Below are 22,514 nucleotides of genomic sequence, written 5' to 3'. Positions count from 1 at the left end.
ACAATAAATCTACTGAAATCTTACCCATCTGTTTTCTCTGAGCAGCTCGATTTCTAGTTATCCTACGATTGCTGTTCTTTCTTCTACATACACCATTGTGTAGTGGAGGTGACACAAGAGTCATAGAGCTTTCTTTGCTGTCTTCTGAGCTACTTGTAGAGGATGAAGATGAAGAGGATGAAGAGGAAGAAACCAAAGAACCTTCCAATTCACTTTCTGGTAAGAGATAAATGGTCAGTTAGAACTCTAAACATACAGTTAGCTTCCAGTTATAAGCTATACTTTGCTGATCCAGGAAATGTTCAAAATTTCCTCACTATTTTGTCTTACTATACACTATCATGCCCTAATGCTTTACAAGTATGAAGTTGATAGCTCTGCAAAATATACCACTCTATACATAGTTTAGTGACAGGAAACTTCTGTATTTAGCTTCAAGTAAAATAACACAATGGTGCAGGTTAAAAACTAATACAAAACATGTTCTGACAGATCTCTTTTACCAGGACTCACATTCTTGTTTGAAAGAAGCCAGATTTTTGTCAAGGTGAGGTATAGGGGGAAGAAGAAAAAGAAGGGAAGGTTTTTATGTCTTGAGGAACTTCCGTCATTTACTAATTTTGGATGGCAATTTTAATGTAACATATATGGGTGTATAACCTGCATTTGATGTAGTACTACTCAAATACACTACAATTTCCTCTCAAGTAACAGACATGCGTTCCTTACAACCATTTTCATAGTGGCTGCTTGAAATGAAGAAATTTGTTTTATTCAGTAAGGCTTCAAAGCACCAAGTAACAGGTCAACTTTTTCTGATCATCAGTCTTAATTTAGCTTTGTTGTGATTCCCCATATAAAAACTGCAAAAACCACATCATCCCGTTGACTGCAAAATAGATATACAACCAACACAGCTCTGCCTGTAAGAAGCAAACTGTGCTATTGATAGATATCCATTTAGTTGCAAGCATTTCATTAACAAAAGTAAACTTACAAGCAGAAATTTCTATATTTAGTGTACAGATTTTTTTGTAATACTCAATAATGCAGTAAGTGTCCAAAATTTATTAAAACAAACTGCATAGAAATCCTGTCTAAAAACCCACTATACATTAAAAATTAAAAACTGATTTAAAATTCAGAAGGCAATGGCACGTTATGACAACTATAAAAGAAAGGAAACAGTAATGGACAATTCATAGGTACGACCAACATGAAAATCTTCATCTGAAACAGATTCCGTTTCTGACCTGATGATAATGCAGAACAATTTGTTAGTGTTGTGGATCTAGCTTTTCCATTCCTTTCAAAGGATGCCAGGCATGCAGAATCAGAGGATTCACCAGAGGAACTATGGTTGTAATTGCTAGCATTCGTTTTATGGCTTGCAACACAGGCGGCTCTGCTTGAGGTAGGTTGAGTAAAAGAATCTTCCTGCTCAGATTCAATTTTTGCCTGAGACTTTAACGGTTTCTGCTTCAAATTTCTAGTGAAAGGGGAAAGTAGTAAAAGCAATACATCAATGTAAAACTATGAAGATTGGCAATGATGCTTTTTAATAATACTTCTCTGTGAACACTTTAACTGTATGCCATATGACTTTAGATCTATGGAAGGGTAGTCAGATTTGTGAGTTAACACAAATTGAAATAAATTTGACAAGGATAAGCATTAAGTACTTAAAATAATAGTATAACTTCAATAGGAGCGTAGAGAAGAGGAGATACTCTTCCTCTGCTCTGAGAAACAAAGTTAATACTGGATACTTTCCAAACAGCAGCATTCTTTTCTTTAGAACATAAGCCTCAAACTAAGTGCCATGCATACTAACATTATTCCACAATAAAGTGAGCTCCAAAGACACAAAGCTGTACCTTTAGAGCAAGTTTACTGTTTAAGATGGAAAGTATGTTTGTAGAGAAACTCACTGATTCGATTCTTCCTTACTATATACGCTATAGTGCTATAGGCAGTCCTGATAAGTCACTTCTTTTTTTATGTTTACAACTACTATTTTGTCAGTTGCTTCCTTACAGTCACAGGTTTTCAGATAGTTATCCACAAGGTGTGTATTCTCTTTTTGCTACTGACACACTCTCCCAAATAATCCTAAACTTCAGTCCTGCTGAGCATCACTGACTCATAAACAATTCTTCATGTACGAGCAGAAAAGTTGTTTCAAAATAAAACTTCTGCCTATCCTTGATGTGTTTTTCTTTATTTCTTCGGAAAGCAATGCAAATCCAAGGAATATTTCCTATAAAACTTAAAACTCAGTGCCAGCTATGCCTATAGCAGAATATAATATGTATGCATGACAGAATTTGAAAATGTAGAAGTAATCCACTGAAATTTAATTTAAGAGAAAACAGACAAACAGCAAAGAAATGTATTCTTACTTTCCACCCCCGCCTTTAAACTCTTATTCCTATGCTTTCAATGCCAGAGAAGAAAAGCTGGACAGCAGCAGCAAAGTATAAGCTCGGTTTCAACAATATACCAAGTTCAGCTTTTGTATTTTGTCTCACTTCACTGCATATGCAAATAAAGTTGACTCAAGTTAATCATGTCAACCAGTGTCAAAAGTTTATTTTCCTTCAAAAAAGAAAAAACTTAATGTAGCTACCAACAGAATGCTACAATAAGTGAAAATTTGTTTAAATTCCGTAAGACTGACCTTTTTCTGTATGTAATGGGATATAAAATATACAGCTTTACAATCTTTGTAACATGTAAAAATTTACATGTAAGCATGTAAACCTTTGTTTCATTCTTCATTATTTCAGCCAGTTGAAATACTGATAATTAAATATTGTTTTCCTGACTGAAATATTAAAAAAACACCAAAACTAAAACACAAAAGTAAAACCCCTAACCTTCCTACTCTTCAGTCTCTCTGTTGTTTCACTGCTACTTTTATATTACAAAAACACCACCTTTCTTTTGTGTGTCTTTCCTACCACAAGAGAATAAATTACAGAAAGTCTTACTGGAGTTATCTAAACTATACAATAAACCAATTGCTCTTATCTTTATAGACTAAATGTGACAGTCAGTTTAAGAATATTAGTCAGCTTGATATATCTCTGTATGTTCATAATTTGGTTACCTGAGCATTTTGGTAGGATTCTGCACAACACTTTGATTATGAAGCCTTCTAGTATACCTCTGGTTTCTTCGTAGTTTTTCATTCTGTTTCTGACCATTTTTGAAATCTGAAACAATTCTTCTTATTTTCTCTTCAAACAGTGCTGACAATCTCAAGGTCATACTATAAATCTAGGTAAGGAAGTGGCTCATATTAAAAACAGAACCTTTCATCCAAGAATAACATTTCTAAAGTTAAAAACTGTACAGAAAAGAAATAGAGAAACCATGGCACACAATCCTATGTAACATTAGAGAAACATATGATGTTTAACATATTAATATATTAATAAGAACATAATAAATATTTGTCATACGTCTCCCCACTATCTATCCAACCAGTGTTACCAAAAGTACTGATAACAAAACTAATACATCATTAAGACAGGCATAAAATCCTCCATTATTAACAGTTACCTTTGACTTTTTGTTTGGAGTATAAGATTTTGCGTTGCTAAATATTAGCCTTATATCTTTGCACAGTTCCATTGGAGTGTCATAGTTTCCAGCTTCCAAAGTTTCTTTCACTGTACCAAAGTCCATTGGAGTGTCTATAATATGTCTGTAATCCTAGATAAAACAAATGAAAAAAAAAACATTCAAGAAGGCATGAAGAAACAAAAAAAACCACTGAATTTTATTTCTATAATTTAAGAATAGCTAAGATGATCACAGATTATTTAAGCTATCAGCTGAAAACAGAACCACCTACCACAGACAGTAACGATTTTCCTGAGACTACCTGACTTAAAGTTTCCACTTCATTATCCCATTTAAACTCTTGCCCATTTTCAGTCATCTTCCATTACTGAAGGATGCTTCGATAAAATATCACATGCTTCTGCATGCAGATTTCCACTTTCTATTCTCTTGAGTTTCCTAAATAAAAACTAGCCAGTAATAGCAAGATGCAAGTGCCTCAGAAAAAAGACTGCTCTAAGTTGTTGTATAATCTGTTCTCTGTTGCATTTTACTGAGACACAAACTCATCTGGTGTAAAAGAATACAAACCAACCAACAAATCAAAACACCTCTGTCTTTCTCTCCTCTTAATGAACTTTAGAGATCTTCATGATGTTTTAAAATCTGGAAATGAGACCCAAACTGAAGATGTGAAGTCTACAGGGAAACAGCTACATGCATGTCAAGTTTGGTTTTTTTTTTTTTTCCCCATGAAAGTTTGTTATGTTTTTAGACAAAAAGAGACTGGAGGGTTAGCAAGAATACCATGAAGAGCTAAGAGAACGAGAAGTAACAAATCAAAAGTTCATAGCTGAGGTTCACTATAAACAGGTTTTGTAGATTGTCCCTCAAGAAACTAGTCTTAATTAAGAACATACAGATTTATCTAAAAGTATTTCCCTAAAGAAAAAAAAAGAAAGAAAAAAGATTGAGAGTGGTTTCAAACTGCATTTAAGGTATCAGGATATTCGTAGACACTGCCACTGTTCAACAACTGTTTTGTGTTATGTTTCAATATTTTGATGGATGCTATCTTCACGTAGTAAATCATTCAGCTCACAGCTCTACATGCACAGAGCAAAGCAAATTTCTTTCAATTGTTGGGGACTAAGGCCACAAAAAGAACAAACAGCTCCAAGAGCAATGTGGAGATCTAATTACGGTACCAAATGCTAAGAGGAAAAAAAAAAACCCAAATAATATTTATATCTTACAAGGTTAGCAAGAACAACTTACAGGATATTGATCCAAATCAACCGGCTGCCTGAAAGGTTCAGAATCTTCACACTGGAAAATTAAATTCACCAGTTCCATACACTGCTTCTTCCAACAGTTTTCATCGTAGCCAGTTTTCATGCTTTTTCCTTTTCTTAAGCCTCGTCCCTTGGGAAAAAATTAGGAGAAAAAAAAGCATTACAGAAATACAGCAAGAAAAAAACCCCACAACTCAATTTGTCTGGAATTAGTTCTGTAGCAAAAACTGCACTTCCAAACATATTAGTGCTATACCACTAGGAGTTTTTTTCCTAATCTTTATTAATGAACTGTGACAAATAATTTTCTTCTACTATTTTAAAAGGGTTTTTAATACTAAAAAACTAAGCACACAAAGATACCAAATTATTTTCAAAAGATTTTAATAATAGTCATCACTCAAATTTTCTTCTTCTTCAAGCGTCTCAGTTGAGTAATGCTTCTATTTCAGTATCATATAGAGAACTGAAAGTTGTTTCACTGAATAGCACTGGTCTCAAACTTATAAGTAAGATTCTCCTGCACAACAGAACCATGTATGGAAGTAGTAAAACAGCAAAGAGCTATTTAAATAAAGCTTTTATTACTTTAATATCATTCAAAAAATTCTGTCCTATGATTTTTATAAAGCCCATCATCACTCTCTGAGAATTTTGATACACTCTGCAATTTTTCCTGTCTGGTCTGATTTGGGTATATATGGTAAAGATCAACCAACTCACTTTTCTTCTTCTATATGATGTTCTTGGAAGACATTTTTCATCATCCTGCACAAAATAAAATCAATCATCTTAAAAATTATGTTTGAAAAACTAGGTAATGGGTACTCAAAGTGCCACTAGATTTGATACTGGGGCAAAAATAGTTTTTTATTCTAATTTCTATCAATAAGACAGAAGAGCATATCAAATAAATACAACACGACATTTGAGACACATGCAAAGCAAGGTGCTAGAAATCACCACAGAAGACTCCCAATTATTGCTCTCAACACAAAGGAAAAACTACCACCAGAAATTGCAATGAGAAGATACTCATCAGCTTTGAATTTGACTAAATATTATCAGTAATTCAATTCACTGATAATAAATGTCATAAAACATTCTTACTTGTCTTGAGCTTAGGAAAAGACATCTTGTGGTCAAGTTACTTTTGGTAAAAAGACAAACAATGTGGAAGTGTTTTGCTGAACTAGTGGGATGAGAATTAAAACTACTCAAAATAATTTCTTTCCTACGTAATAACCTGCAAAGGAGACCAGCTACTTTGCACTTTGTGAAGTCTTGCTAGTAAATGCGAATATAGGAATCAAAATGTGAAAAAGACATTAGTTGGGCAGTTTTGGGTACATTAATAACAAACACACAGCACTGCAGATATGCACTATTGTGCAGCAAGTACTATTTACCTCTATCATATTGAAGATAAATACACTTTATTAAAATCTCAATGAGGCATGCAAATCTGATGCATGATTTGTTTTTGTGGCATACGGAGAAACTGAGGGCCAAAGCATCACTGCAGTAGTTACATAACTTGTCAGCTTTTAGCATTTTATAGAATGGTACAGGGGTTGGAAAGGACCTTTAGAGATCATCTAGTCCAATTCCCATTTATGACTATATGAATGACAATTTTGACCTTAAAAATAAACAGATGTATGTAATTAAAAAAATTCAACAAGATATAGCTACTCATGTACTCTTGCAGCTTTTATATTACATTACTACAGATGATCATGCTTCAGAACAAATAACAATTATAGTTGATAGAACACATTTTGTCATAGTACAAAATGCACATGTTATACTTCTTAATGAATACTGACAACTCGAAATTATTTTAATACAGCATCTCCTCACATCATTCGCCACATTTCAATATTTACATTAACTATATAAATTTATAAATACACACAAATATATATATAAAAATAACAGACTAATTTTACCAAAACTATTTGAAAGCTGGTGGTATTTTCTTACCACCATACATTATTGGAATTATCCACAAAAATAAGCTTACCAGATCAGCATCAAGACAATCCTGTTCATCATCTGTTGTGCTACATAGTTCAAAAATGTTTGTACAGTCCTGATCACTGTAATGCAATTAAATCTGTTACTGGAATAGTAAAAATATGCCTATCATTTCCTAGATTAAACCCAGAAACCATCAAAAGCTACACGTGAACTGGAATTTAGTAACTAAGAATTAAATTAAACAACATAAAATTAAAATAATACTAACAAAGTAATGCCACGTCTGAAAAACTGCAATACTGTGCATTTCAGAAGATGCGAGGGGAAGAGGGTGTAGTTAGGATTAGGGATTTGAAAAGGGGCTTTTGCACCTGCTCTATCTGCAGGAAGACTACACCTAACTTCTTCCAAAAATCAATCTCTAAACTGAACTAAGTCAGACAAACTGTAACAGGAACGTCTACACTTGTGCTACACAGTACAAAATTTACTTCACAGATTGAGCTACTTTCACATGAAGTGACATTTTGATACTATAAATACCAGTCAATGTTACTATGGAAAAAAGTTAAAATGTCACTATGCTGAATGTTTGAGTATTATCTTAACCAGGAAAATACTTAAAAATGAAATATACAACTATCCAGTAGTGTATACATACAAAATAGAAAGAAATCAAAAGTTACAGGACTCCCAACAAATGGCTGTTAATATATTTATACCCTCCCACTGTTTAAGAGCACAAGTACTGAAGCACTATTTAGATAAAAATGCCACTTACTTGATAAACTTTAAGAGCTGGGTAGTGATCTTTTTTGCAGCTCTAGCAATAGCACTGCCAGGTTCATTGAAGGTCCTAGCATTGCTTTCAATATATCTTACTTCCCAAACCAATGCAGAGATTCTCCTTAGAATTAAAAAACATTGCACCTTTAACACTAAGATGAAAAGATTAAAAACTGCAAAATAATTCTTAGTAATTTTCTGTCCACGTGAAATTTAGATAGATGTCCTTTGTTTTAAGCCTAAGTAGACCTGACTCAATCTTTTCCTTCACATGGAAGACTGCAGTGTGTCTGTAAGTGTATACACAAATACAGACATTCGAGAAAGCAAAACAACAATGCACATCTTTGCTCACTTTTTCCAACTCATTATTGATAATTCATCTTCAGAAAGTTTATTAAATTCTAGACCATTTTGACTGCATCTTAAAATTCAGTTAGTGGAACTAGCCAACAAAGCACTAGCATTTGTTACCACTCAGTTATAAAATATCACTGAAATAATACTGAGAATTCTGCATTTTTTTCATATAAGCTTACATTTGACCACATTCAAAAGGAGGGCAAATTACTATTTAGCCACCACGTTAAATGTTCAATTACAACATTTATTGTGGAAACATCAAAAGTTTTTTGTCATAAAGCTCTGTCCAATGGAACATAAGTTGTGTTATATATTAGCAATTCTTAAATAAACACAAAGCACAAGCAACTAAAAAACAGAGTATCAAGAAGCTTAGACCAATTACTTTTTAAAGACATCTCAGCTATGATGTTCTTGTCTGTCTTGCCTCAGATACCTTGCTTTGACACCAACTGACGAGTCAAATCTGAGTTCTGTAAGGCAAGTTTTGTAGAAGCTGCTACAAATTAAAATTGTAGCTTAACAGAAATGAGCTAGCGCAACTATGTGATTTCATTTTTATCATTCTTTTTTTTTATTAATTGTGAAGCAGAGATAGCCCAAGCTTTTCCTCTACAGAATTTCAAATTAATTTCCCAAGACGTTATTTCAGTCTTATGTAGGAGGAAATAAATGTTAATGTTTCTTCAGTGCATGTACAGACATACTGAACCACAGCATTTCAGTTTCTTCTCTCTTTCGCTACAGTAAGATTTTGCCATTTAAACTGCTGCAGTAATAGTTAACATTTTCCCTCTCTGTTTAAGCCTATTTCTGAAAGTAATATGCATTTTAGAGCTCAATCTTTTTCAAGGTCGAAGTAACTGAAGTACAGCACTCCAATATCTGATTTCAGTACTGAAATAGTTTAAGTTTTTTGTAATAGCAATTTCAAATAGCAATATTCTCAAACAAAGAATGTGTTTATTGAAACTCTTGTAACTCTGAAAACAGTATCAATATATGCAAAAAATGAATTTCCTTAAGAACTAAGTAAATTAATAAAAATGAATACAATGTCGCAGTTACCAAGCATTAGAGTCCTGCTACAAAACACTAGTAATGCCGAATTAAACTACTGGGCTACTGCTTTCAGAATGTTTGCTAAAAGAATAATTGCTCCGCTTACTAAAAATCTGTAGATCTCTCACAACAGAACTCAAGGCTACGTTCTCTCTCCCTTGTTTCTACCGCTAGTACTAACCTGTAAAATCGGTTAGCCAGTCTTGTCCGAATAGTGTTCAGGTCTGTTGGATAAGCAATCACGGTACAGTACTTGGGATATGTACACAAGTCAACTGGGCCAGCAAACGCTGCTGAAATGTCTGTTAAGAAACAGCAAGATTCATTAAACTACCTCAAGGCCTGTATGGATATGACAATTGAGCCAGGTGTTTAATTGCTATTCATAATTATTCTTCATAAAACCAATAATGATAATTATTTTTAAAAAGATTCTAAAACCAATGAGGGGGGGATCTTATTAATATTTACAAATATCTAAATGATGGGTGTCAGGAGGCTGGGGCATCACTTTTTTCTATGGTATCTAGCAATAGGACAAGGGGTAATGGGATGAAGCTGGAACACAAAAGGTTCCATTTAAATATAAGAAAAAACTATTTCACTGTGAGGGTGAGGGAGCCCTGGCACAGGCTGCCCAGGGGAGTTAAGGAGTCTCCTTCCTTGGAGGTCTTTCTTCAAGACCCGCCTGGACATGTTCCTATGCGACCTGACCTACATTGACCTGCTTCTGCAGGGCGTTGGACTAGATGATCTCTAAAGGTCCCTTCCAACCCCTACCATTCTATGATTCTATGTATAAAAATACAAAAATCTCAGCACAAACAGAAAGAACTGCACATAAAAAATGTATTCATATTTATAGTGCTTTACCACAGAGAATTATTAAAGGATGCCAAGGATATACTAGGGATCTGTTTACAAACATAACATTAGGAGGAAACTACCTAAAGCTTAGATGACATGCTCACCAAGAGTCAGAAGCTGATCAATACCACTGATAATCCGTTCACATGCTTCATCACGAGATCTCATCCCCCACTCGCCTTCCTCGGGTTTGTATAGGAGCTTCTCCACCTCTTCAAATGTCACAGAAACACTTGCTCCCAATTCTTCAGGCTGATCAACTGAAGAGTGGTAGCAAATAGGAAAGAGTAAGAAGCAAGAAGACAAACCAACAAGATAAATCATTAAGTACTCATGCTTCTTAAATACTCACATGCTCATAACTGACAAAAAAATTCTTGCCTTAAAATGGAGTTTGATGCTAAGACTACAGGGAAAAGTATCCAAAAGTGTATAATAATCGCAAAAAGATGTTTTATTCGCCTTTTCTGCAGTTCTGAATTTCCAGAAAACTCTTTTCTGTCATTATCTAAGCACTACATTTAAAAGAAGACTTGAACTCAGAAGAGATGTTTATATGCTTGTGTTTTAAATGCACACCCTATACTCCACAGAATTGTAACTTTATGAGTCAATTTCTGCCCCTAACCTTTAAACATGTGCAAGATAGGCAATATACTTTGTGATATCCATCCTGGTATTAACAACTGTGATGTTTTGGGCATTAAAAAAAAAGCAAAATCGTTTTGAACACGTCTGATTAATTATTTCAAAGCAATAAAAACTAGTAGAAATATGAAGTTGTGATGTACAGTTCTGTGAAAGAATCCCACTTCCAAACACTAAAGCAGCCTCTCCAATGCAGAATGATTAAGGAGATAACACATTATCCCTGGATATCTCTCCCCCTCAACTCCATAGATTGTCTTCAGTACATCTGCATTTTCATTGGTTTTGAAAAGTTGAAGTCCCTCGTTTCATCTGAGCACTTGAAAAGGAACAAGCATGTGAAAGTTCCTGATCAGACACTGTGGGTAGGCAAGATCACTTCCTTGTACTGATTGTGACAACTGGAATTAGTAGATAAATTGTATTTTGTTAGCAGATAAATTCAACAGTATAAAGTCCGTAGGCTTTTAGCTAGAAACTAGCATTAAGAACTTCTATTAGCATCTGAACGTCTGCTCATCAAAAACAAAGGCAAGAAAGGGGACAGACTCCTTGACAGCATTGCATTCCATGAATATGTTGCATAGAGATTCTAAAAAATGTGTCAGCTACAACTACTGTAGAGAAAAGAAACCCAGGGCATTTTCTAAGTCTACAAAAAGGAGCTTTTCCTTCAGTTGAAAAGAGTTACTCTTAATAACTCAAAGTAATTTCAAGTTCTCTGTTCATTACAGCAGTGATGGAGCTTAACAGTATTTGTTATCCACTGAAATACTACTAAAAAATGAAGCAGTTCTTTGAGAAACAAATAAGTAAAATACAAAAAGGTGCTGGGAAAAGCTGGAGGAGCAGAGGTGACTCACTTAGATGATCCTCCTAACTCATCTTCAAGCTGAAACAAATTCTGCAACCAAACTTCCTGAAGAAAATACTAAGAGAGAGCAGCAAGTTATGCTTCTACACTTACATAGGGCTGTGTCAAGAAGAACTCAACATGGTATCTGGTACTCCATTGCATAAGCGCTCAAGGGGGATTTTCTCCTGCAGGAGTAACAACTAAAGCAGAATGACAGACTAAAACAAACAAAACTCTGTCCTTCTCAACAAGCATGTAAAGATCTCTGCTTTGAGTTATATATATATATATATATATATATATATAGTACGACCATATGGTCTAATCTACAGGAGTAAATGGATCACAAATAGCTGAAAACCTAGGAGAGTTGCAGTGCTTACAGCATAGGTACAAAAAGTTAACATACACAATAGCCACACCAACAGTGGTTTAGTGATCAGGCTAAAAAAAATGAACTTCCAGGTCCATATGCACCAGCTTTTCCTCTTCTTTACAGCATTGTCCCTGACAAGAGTTTGACATCTGATACTGTATCTTGATAATCATGAGACAAAACTCATGCTTGCAGGACACAACAGGCAACTAGAGTTGTGACCTGCTAGTTAGTTCAACTTCAAAGCTGTTCTTCTCCCAGACATCTCTTAATAAACAACACGAAAAGGAAATATTTTGAGAGAAGAGTGGCAAATGCAAGGTACATTGAATTGAAGAAAGGAGGACAAAGAAAATTACATTTTGTACTATAATATTAACATAATAATGCTTTCTGTAAATGCACAAAACCTTTCTGTAAGAGCTTTACTTTCCTACAGAGTGCCATTTTCTGCCTGGAAAGAAAGGTAGAAAAAGACTTCCAGATTGCCTCCAAACAATTTTGTTCTGTTCAGGGGATGTTGTTCTCAATTCTTTAACACTTTCCACAAAAGATACACTTTTAGCTTTTTTTTGAGAGTGTGTGTTCCTTCCCAGTTTAAATATGGTAAAGCCAGAGCTCCTCAGATCTACCTAAACTTTAAGCTCTTAACATTGCAAAGTAAAAACTTGTTAGAGCAAAGAAAAAAGTTACAATTTGCCTCTTGATGACTTACAAATGTAATACTATTCAGATTAAAATTAGCATCTGTAGGATGTCTCTGTCATTACATTGCCAAAGTAGCATTCTCAAGAACTCCAGTTCCTTTATACTGACAAACTTAAGTGGCTGAGAACACTTAATCCATAGGAGGAAGTGCTAACTAATGCACCAATACAAACAGCAACTTCAAGCACAGCATATTGTGTTCATAAGAAACTGATACCATTTATCTTGTTAACAGAATAGATCCTGACTTAAGTTCATATATATAAGGCTTGTGAAGCTCTAATAATTCGGACTGTGTCTCAGTGATATATACATGGGAAGCATTAACCAGCTCACAATGAGTAAGAAAAGCTTTGGTATGTTCAGTGACAGATGTTGGTAGTGAGAAAATTGAATGTTTCAAATACATTTGTAAGTGTGTGTGTGTTTGATTTCAGACTTTTTCAGAATTTGTCATCACAAGATACGAACAAAGTAGACAGCTAACACTCTGAAGATTAGACTGGCTACTGAGAACATCCATATGTGTGCAATATACTCATATTTAAGAAAAAAATGCAGTGTAAGCCTTTCTTGTGCCTGGGAAACAAGCTAAATCCTAGTAAAAGTTAAGAGCAGTGTCTCTCTGACATCTTATTCAGTAATTACTCTCTCAGTATCTGACAAACTTTCCTCCCTCTATCCAACTGGTACTGATAAGCACTAGAAAACTGAATTGAGTAAGACAAACCAGGATCCAACTGTTTCACTTTACAGTTAATTTGTATTTCACCAGCAAACTTTCTAAGTTGTTGGTTTTAAATCATATGCACTAAGGATTTGCTGACTGGAAATTATTTTATACATATTCTTCCTCCAGCCCCTTATACTACCATGTATTACAAGAAACTACTTTTTTTAAAACTTGATACTTGGATGTAACAGATTTTAGTGCTTAAGCCAGAGATACACATTTAAAGTATTATCTGAAGCAAGACTGCCTTTAAGCCCTTTCTTGCCTCAAAGCACAAACACACCCTGCTGACATTCTCTGTAATTCAAATTGTAACTACTGCAGCATTGGTTCCACATAACACTCAGTGGATACTGTATTCAGATGACTTGGTGGCAAGAGATGCAAGAAAGATAAGGATCATCTGAGGTTCGCTACCTGCATGAAATAAAGGAACTGGAAAGCACGTGAAACTGTTTCATTAAGAGAGTTTCTACCTACCATTATCAGGAACTGGCTCCATGTCCCATGGGCTAAGCTTTTCAACTTCACCGTTGTCCCATCTGATTCAACAAGTTAAAAAAAACATGATTTTAATTTAAAGTTATCTTGACTCAGAAGTATTCCTTTCAAGCATATTTAAATGACTGCTACTTTTAGGTATTAATATACTGCATGCATATAAACAAAAGCATTAACTAGCAATCAGCTGTCACAGTGAAAAAAGGAAATATTCTTCAAAATTAATTTCAAATTACAACTGTGCTCCTGATTTTGGCTATAAGCAACTTATCCAATATAAAAATCTAATTTATAAAGCCTGTATTAAGAAATTGCAAAAGAGAAACACAGCATAGACTTGAAAAAATGATATAACAAGATCAAGGGGAAGCTAGGAGAAAAAAAAACCCACAAAAGAGGATTTCTCTAACTACAAGTTGTACAAGTCTGTGGAATATTTTGGAGGAAGAAAGAACAGTATTTCAGGTACAGGGTATATTAAAATCCTACTTTATAAGGCATACCACATTAAGGCAAAGAAAAGAATAAGTATCAAATGAAGAAATTAATGCTAAGTAAGGACCAAGAGGAAGCAAAGGCAAACACAGTTGATACTGATAGTGTATCTGTATATTCACTGATACTTAACTACATGAACATAATTAAGATCTCTCCAAATCTTGTCACATTTAGGCACATCTTTACATGTTTTTAACACTACAAAATACACCAATGAATTTTGGTATTTCACCTAACACCCTGTTGGTCCATCTAGAACAGCAATTTGTATCTTTTAAACTGTTACTGGGAGATGCTATTTATGGAGACTGTATGACACTGGTATGAGTCCATTCTCCTTCCAGCATTCATGGTCCTTGTATTTCTCTATGTGTTTTTGTGAATACTTCCTAACATACTTCCTTTAATATCTGTCTATTTTTGTCTAACACCTTTTTGAACCTGCTAATACTGTTTCCACAGCTTCCAGTGCAAATGTATGTCCAAAGTTCACTATCTCCAAAGCTAGAAAAATCAGACCCAAGCTGTTCTAAACAAATGCCCTACAGATTTCATTACACACCTCTAGTTCCATCACTACAGAATTTGGGGAATAGTGATTCTCTACTATTGACCTTGCCTATTCCCATTTATGATTTTGTGAATTGTAAGAGCACTCATTTTACCCTTCTTCCATCTGAAGAGTCACTTTCTTTCAGTCTTAACACACAAAGCACCTGATTCATACTCTTAATCATTTTAGTGCCTTTTGCTGTACCTTTCCCATATCATTGTATCTTCCTTTAGATACCAAGACACTTCTATCATCATCTGGATCTAATAATGAACTCGTCATACAAGCATAAATAAGACCATAATTCTCTCAAATGTCCAACCTAAAAATTATCTGGCACTTTTTTACCCAGTCAGTTTTATGAAGTCCTTGAAGTCACCCTTCATGGTGAAATTTCACTACTACCTGAAATGACTGCTGATATTTACAGACTGGGTATTTCATTGTGCATGTCCTCAAAAGAGGTTTTAGAAGGACACCAAGTAAAGTTGGCCCCAGCAGCAATTCCTGGGAGAACCCACTAACTCCTGCCTGAAACGTGAATAAGAAACACTGTTTTGCACTTTATCCTTTAACCAATTTTCAACACATAGAAGTACTTGTTCCAATTCTATGTCATCTTAGTTTCTTTAACATCTCTTGAAGAGAAAGCCTATTAACAGCTTGCTAAAAAAAAATCCAAATACATCCTATCCTTTGTCCACTTTATTTATATGCTTACTAATGAAGTCATAGAACTTCAAAATGGGTAAAGAGGCAGAACTTCTCTGTAAAAATGCAGTGCTGGCTCTTTCGTGTAGCTGGGTTTACCCTTATGCTTGGTAGTATTCTTTATTATAGGCATGTGCCAGAAAGTGAAATCAAATATATCAGTCTACAGTTCACTAATTTCCCTCCAGAGTCTGTTCTGTTGGCAGGCATTACTCTAGCAATCTGCAAGTCCTCTAGCACAGGGTCCAACTGCAGGACAGTGCAATTTTCCCAGAAGTTTCATATCAGAATTCTTCAAATGCCTGGGTAAATGCCATCTACTTCTTACAACTTAATAAACTTAAATATTTCATCTAATGTATCCTGTATATTTATTTCAGAAAAAATGAAAATTGAGACAAACATCTTCATAATATTTTGTAACAAAAAACACTCTCCTGAGGCAAAAGCACATCTCCATGTCCACTCGTGAACGCTCGGATCCATCTACATTCAGCCTATTTGATGTTTACAAACTAACAGACTTCTCAAGGCTCATCTACTCAATTCTCCTCCCCAGTTGACATACAACACTTCTGAAGCTGCTGGTTGTCATAAACATATATACTACTTTGCAATATTGCATGAAAGACTTAATACATCTTACTACAGCTTCAGCCCCATTTAGTTCCGCTAAAGTCTATTCATCCAGGAGACACAACTTAGTTAATATATAAAGCTGCTTCTACACCAATACCTATTACTATCTGGCCAATAAAATAGCACCATATTAAATTTACACATATTCTATTTATTTATTAAATACACAACAATGATGGTGATAATCTGAGATGATTCCTAAGTGTGCAACAACCTAGTTACCAGTAAGATTTTCAATTAAGCTACATGTCAACTTTCAAATGAGGTTTCCCATACTCTTCATTGAGTGTTTTGAAGAGTTGCTTCAAAGGTTGTTTCTTGTGTAAAATAAAAAAAGCATTTATATTCCAATAAAGTTCTTTGTTTAAAAGGTGATGAAGAAAAACTGCAGATGCTCAAACTCCTCTGGATCAGCAAAATTCTACCATCTAAAATGCACTACAACCCAAATCCTGAGTGAAGAAGAGACGGCATATTGCAGTTTTTGCAAGACAGAGTTATAATCATTTATGTTGTTTTTTCCTATTAAACAGATGTAAAATGAAATGTATTTAAAAAACTCTTTTGGATGCAGTGTAGAAAGCATATGAATGCAAATTAGGAAGCTACTACTGCTGAACTACATGCAGATTCTTGGGTAGACAAGACTAAACAATCTGCAACAAAGGATCCTATTTACAAAGAGAGCTGAGGACCCAGCCAAGTCAGAAAACCTAACTATACCTGCAAAACAGTCCAGGCATTTTCATATCTTGGGAATTTTCTCTAGAAGAGTTATTTGTAATGTAAGCCAAGGTAGAACAGAGGGACATTCTCTACAAAAGCAGCACAAATCTTGAAAGAGGTCTCTTTTGGAAGTGCTCTTCAAAGAGCAGTGCATTCTCTACTTATTCAATTATTAAACTAACTTCAAAACAGTTCTAAGCTTTCCTCTCTTAAAGGCTGGTGCATTGAAATACTGCATTCACAGAAGAAAGGAGTCAAGGAAATTGGCTACAGGCTCTTTTTCATAACTGGAAACTTGATTTCAAACTGGCCAAGGAAACAGACAAAAAACCCCTCTAAACTTACTTAAGGAACAACTGTAGTAATGTGACAAAACACATGAAAGGCATAATATATTGAAGGTAATATATATTTCCCCATGGTAAGCGTATCAAAGTGTTTGAGCTAACAGATAAAATTAAGTACTTAGAAATAAGACTTTGTTATTTTCATAACAATATCTGGACTCAGTGGATTTTTACTCTGCACATAACTTTAAAAAACAAGGGGAAATAAGCTATCCAATAACTTTAATATTTTAATGTTTTTGCCCCTACATCATTCCCCAGGAGATACGGCTTGTATAAGAAATAGTGTGGCCAGCAGGATCAGCAAAATGATCTGCAGAGAGAGACCTGGGAGTTTTGGTTGATAACAAACAATGAGCCAGTAATGTGCCCTCATGGCCAAGAAGGCCAATGGCATCCTGGGATGCATCAAGAAGACTGTAGGCAGTAGGCTGAGGGAGGTTCTCCTCCCGCCTTGACCTGGTGAGGCCTTATCTTGAGTCCTGTGTCCAGTTTTGGACTCACTAGCTCAAGAGGGACAAGGAACTTCTGCATAGTCCAGTGCAGAGCCACTGAGATGATCAGGGGACTGGAGCATCTCCTTATGAGGAAAGGCTGTGGGAACTGGGGCTGTTTAGTCTAGAGGAGACTGAGGGGGAACCTCATTAATATTCACAAGTATATAAATGGTGGATGTTAGGAGATTGATGCATCACTTATTTCTATTGTATCTAGTGACAGAACAAGGAGTACTGGCATAAAGCTGGAACACAAAAAGTTTCATTTAAACATAAGAAAAAACTATTTTACTATTCAGGTGAGGGAGCCCTGGCACAGGCTGCCCAGGGAGGATGTGGAGTCTCCTTCTCTGGAGATCTTCAAAACCCACCAGAAACAAACATTCCTGTGTGACTTGATCTAGGTAGACCTGTTTTGGTAGGGAGCTTGAACTAGGTATCTCTAAAGGTCCCTTCCAACTCCTACCATTCTATCATTTTATGATATAGTCTGGATTACATGTTTTCCTCTATGTACTTTCTCATTGTGGGTGATAAAGCAACTGTCAAAAAGAAAAGACATGAATTAATATCTAGTGACAGATTCTTTATATATGGGGCAGTCTGAGCTTTGTAATTGTCAGGAACGTGAAAAAGTCCTTTATGATCAGATGAACTTGTTTAGAGACTTGTTATTAATGACATATGAAGAGTGCCAGTTTTGCCAATTGTGGCTATAGATGCAAAAGTGAAAATTTTCCAAAATGATATAGGCAAATACTTCAATCTGAAAGTTATTACATCTCTCCACTAAGGATATCAATGAGAAAGATAAGTAAAGAAGATGAGACAAGGAACCAAAATATGTAACACTATCTTGACAGTATCTCAGAACTGTCTGTTACATACAAATATTTCTTTTCTTTGAGATGAGTGACAGGTTCAAAAGCCTCTAAGTGAAAAGGAAAAACACTTTCTAACAATCAAACTCTGAATATCAAATATACTGTAAAAGACACGGGAGGAGTCTCTGCTCATGACAGAAATAGGAATATTATGTATTCACTGACTATTCTCCTTACAATCCTCCCTTGATAGGGGAATCCAAAGCAAGCAAGATCCTAGAATCTTTCAAAACAACTTGGATAAGGACAACATTCTGTTTTCTGAATATTGAGGTATAGAATGATCTTTCTTCTCCTTTGTGTGAAGGCTCTCTTTGTGGATATGAAAGAAAGTGCACAGGAACACCACTAATGTTAAACCATCCTGGAGGCATCATAGGGACTCATTTTTCTGAGCATGCCTTGGTAATCTAACTATCTTGTTAATCAGTTTGACTTATCTAGCTAAATATCACCAGAAGAGGAAATCAAAACTTTGAACTGCAAGCAGGATCTATGCAACAGGAAATATGGCAGAATACACTACTAAACAACAAGACTCAAGGTTCTGCCTTCACATTCATGTTTCACATAAGAAGAGAGAAATGTTTGGAAACATCCTCTACAGGAGTCTGAAGTGATAGCATGAGGTCACCTTATAAATACACTTGCTTCTGTAGACTATAATGTGGAAGATTAAAGCTTGAGAACTTGAAGCATAAGGATCGCGATGTCAGCAAGAATTTCAGCATGCTCTATCCAAAACCAATTATCAACGAGGAATAATAATGTACACTGGAAACTGCATTGCTTGCTTTGTGGAAGAGATTATGCACTAATGATTACAGGAAGTGATTTGCAAATGGGAGAGGTCAATAATTTCTTTTACTATATTACTATTTAGTAGTAAATTGGCACAAGGTATTACGTATTTACCTTGACAGATTAGCAATCTGAAAACAATTAAAATTATTTGGAAAATTCATACATTGCACTACCAAGGAGGCAGCTACATAAGAGACAACCCACACTACTACCATATAAAGTGTAAAATCTTTTTATACTTACTTAACACTATAACACTGAAAGTGACTATCTGGATATTGAGGCTGATACGGTTCTTGACCCAACACTGTTCCAAACCACCACGCATCATCAATAATGGATCGGAATCTATCAGCTAGAGCAAAAAAAGTCTGCTCAGACATTATACCAAGAGAAGTTATTTATCTATGCTTCTTCTACATGCAATCAGAAAAACTTTTGATCAGTTTAAAGCTCTAAACTTGGTCATGTTCAATAAAAGATAAGACAACTTATTATGCCAACAAAAGTGCTAAAAATCTAAATAAGATTGTTACTTAGCTATAAAATAAGAGAACACTAGAGTCTCAAGACTGTATCCCAGATCTGCATAATCCCTCCAAAATGCTAAGTAGAACAGTCAATAGGCTCAAATTTCTAATGAACAAAGGGACATTACGTACTAGAGAGAGCCTTGGAGTTGCAAGCAAGTAGCATCTAGCATATTCAGCAATTAGCCAAGGACAATTTTACTTCAAAATTGTTTACTCAAATACTTCAAAAACACACTTACAAGCTTGCCAGTTCCTTTGACGGGCCTCATCATAGAACTGACGCAATATAAGGAAGTCGATAACATCTGGCATATCATGGTACCTAGATAAAAAAAAAGAATTCCCTTTCATGTGTGTGCCTTAGGGCTTTAGGAAAAAGCTTAAAAAGAAGCAATTTCTTAAAATACTTTTCAGAGAAATAGAGGCACATACCTGATGGAAAATGATTTGTCTGTGTGTTTTCCAGTTGCATGATCTATAAAGGCAAGCTTGAGGCAACACAACGTGGGAGGACCAACTTCGTATCTAATTCCAACAATTTTTACCAACTCCTGATCCTACAGGTAAGAACAAAGAGTTTCAGCAAGTATTACCTTCTGGACTATATACAGAACTATTAATTTAACATTAGTTAATCAAGCATGTGAACTGTGCCCACATCCAAAAAGCTGTAAGTACTGAAACTGTATTTGAGATTTCAATGCAAGACATTGTCAGACTTGGTAATTTTAACATAGCTATTTCTATTTGGGGCTTCCCACAAGTAATTGAAGATACTCTGGAAGTTGTAGATGTTTTCCCCTATTGTCTCCATAGGGAAACATTAAGTGAAATGGCATAACCTCACAAAATAATGTTTTCCAAACAGCGTAATGTAACTCTTCATTTACATGCTACTGGTATCAAACCCACAGCACCTTTAATGCAGACCTACCCTAAGGACTACTTTTCTCCATGGCTCCTTGTGTGGATTCAGTTCATAAATGTTATTTCTTCTGACTGCTTCGATGTAAGCTTCATGTCCTTGTCGGAAATATATTACCTGAAAAACAAACAAAATCCCCCAAAATAAATATAGGAAAATATTTTCTGTTTGTAACTGTAATAACGTTAGTTACCACAAGCTTTCCAAGACTTTAATCAATATTCCTACCTCATCACCCATCTGAGGAACAAAAGGGGATCTCCGAAGAGCTGTGTCTGTTATCCAAACAGGAGGATGCCAATCATACGACAATTCCAAGTTTACTGGTGTTGTTGGAGCATTAGCCTTCACATTTGAGAGAGAGGAAAGTTAGATGTAATGGCCATACTGTTGGCATGACATCAAAACAGTCTCAATTTTATTTGACAGATAAAAGGTTAACTTATAAAAAACATTTCCAGAGCTTATTAGCAAGATTCCATCAAGCCTTTACTCAAGTTGTCCCACTTTCAGATTAAATAAAGCTAATTTTCTTCCTAATAGCTGGTACAGCGCTGTATTTTAGATTTAGGAGAATAATGTTGATAACACACTGATGTTTTAGCTGTTGCAAAGCAGTTTATACTAAGTCAAGGAATTGTCAGTTTCTTGCACTGCCCTGCCAGCAGAGTCTGGGAGTGCACAAGAAGCTGGAAGGGAACATGGTCAGGACAGCTGCCCCTAATGAACCACAGAGGTATTCCATACTGTATGACATTATGCCCAGTATATAAACCAAGGAGTCTTGGCTGGGGACCCTGTGACCCTGGTTGGGCATTGTTCAGCAAGTGGTGAGCAACTACATTGTGCATCACTTGTTTGGTATATTCCATCATTATTTTCCCTTCCTTTCCTGTCCTATTAAACTGTCTTTATCTCAATCCACAAGTTTTACATTGTTTTTTCCCATTCTCTCCCCCATACCACTGGGATGAGAGGAATGGGTAAATGGCTAAGCAGCACTCTTCTCCCATATGAAGATTTGAGTAAGACTACTATTATGCAGATCTTAAGAGTTCCATAATCAGTCTCAATGCCCAATTTAAAATCTATCAAGCTGCAAGAAACTATTTGATCATTAAAAATTATGGGATATATGGCATAGTAAATACCTGTATTGAAATAGTTCCAAAAATATCATTGTGAGAATACTTAGAAGAAAGTGTAAGGATGGAGAGGAAAAACAAACCAAAATTACCCAAAGCAGTAAAAAAAAAAAAAATTAAATCTGTTTGCCCCTTTATGGCAGAATAGCATGTAATAGCTACTGTAACTTTTTTAAGATAATTACTGAAGTTAACTTTAAAATTTCAGTAGCTTAAAAAATAGTAATTATTTTAAGTTATAAAAAAATTTAAATTCAACCCAAGTAATAAATGGTCACTATAAATACAGTGACTATAACCCCTTAGTGCTTAAAAATATTTTGCTTAAAATCAGACAGTTTACAGTCTAATATTCTCTACAGTTACTTAATCATACTTCCATTTTTATACCAGCAACCTTTAGAATGTTTTTTATTTGAAAAGTGAAAATTAATTCACTTAGAATGCAGATTCTTCCATATAAATAAGCAGATTCCTCACATTTGGAGTGGTCTCTAATTAATA

The 22,514-nt window shown here is 35.1% G+C and overlaps 1 protein-coding gene across 1 annotated transcript in view; it reads right to left on the bottom strand.

Annotated features, from left to right (window-relative positions):
- BRWD1 (bromodomain and WD repeat domain containing 1) overlaps positions 1–22,514 on the bottom strand; it is a 57,486-nt gene that overhangs the window by 9,589 nt on the left and 25,383 nt on the right. The window contains exons 24-39 of the mRNA XM_062000986.1: positions 21,094–21,210; positions 20,875–20,982; positions 20,373–20,497; positions 20,180–20,262; positions 19,651–19,762; positions 13,728–13,789; positions 10,031–10,186; positions 9,241–9,361; positions 7,630–7,755; positions 6,892–6,967; positions 5,589–5,633; positions 4,849–4,995; positions 3,568–3,720; positions 3,113–3,282; positions 1,254–1,489; positions 25–216 (exon numbers count right to left, since the gene is read on the bottom strand). Of these exons, the coding sequence (XP_061856970.1) occupies positions 25–216; positions 1,254–1,489; positions 3,113–3,282; positions 3,568–3,720; positions 4,849–4,995; positions 5,589–5,633; positions 6,892–6,967; positions 7,630–7,755; positions 9,241–9,361; positions 10,031–10,186; positions 13,728–13,789; positions 19,651–19,762; positions 20,180–20,262; positions 20,373–20,497; positions 20,875–20,982; positions 21,094–21,210 (2,029 nt within the window). The remainder of the gene's footprint in view (positions 1–24; positions 217–1,253; positions 1,490–3,112; positions 3,283–3,567; positions 3,721–4,848; positions 4,996–5,588; positions 5,634–6,891; positions 6,968–7,629; positions 7,756–9,240; positions 9,362–10,030; positions 10,187–13,727; positions 13,790–19,650; positions 19,763–20,179; positions 20,263–20,372; positions 20,498–20,874; positions 20,983–21,093; positions 21,211–22,514) is intronic.

Source organism: Colius striatus, chromosome 1 (assembly GCF_028858725.1).
Source record: "Colius striatus isolate bColStr4 chromosome 1, bColStr4.1.hap1, whole genome shotgun sequence".
Taxonomy (NCBI): Eukaryota; Metazoa; Chordata; class Aves; order Coliiformes; family Coliidae; genus Colius; species Colius striatus.
The sequence above is the reverse complement of the archived record's forward strand: the minus strand, read 5'-3'. Positions and strand labels throughout refer to the sequence as shown.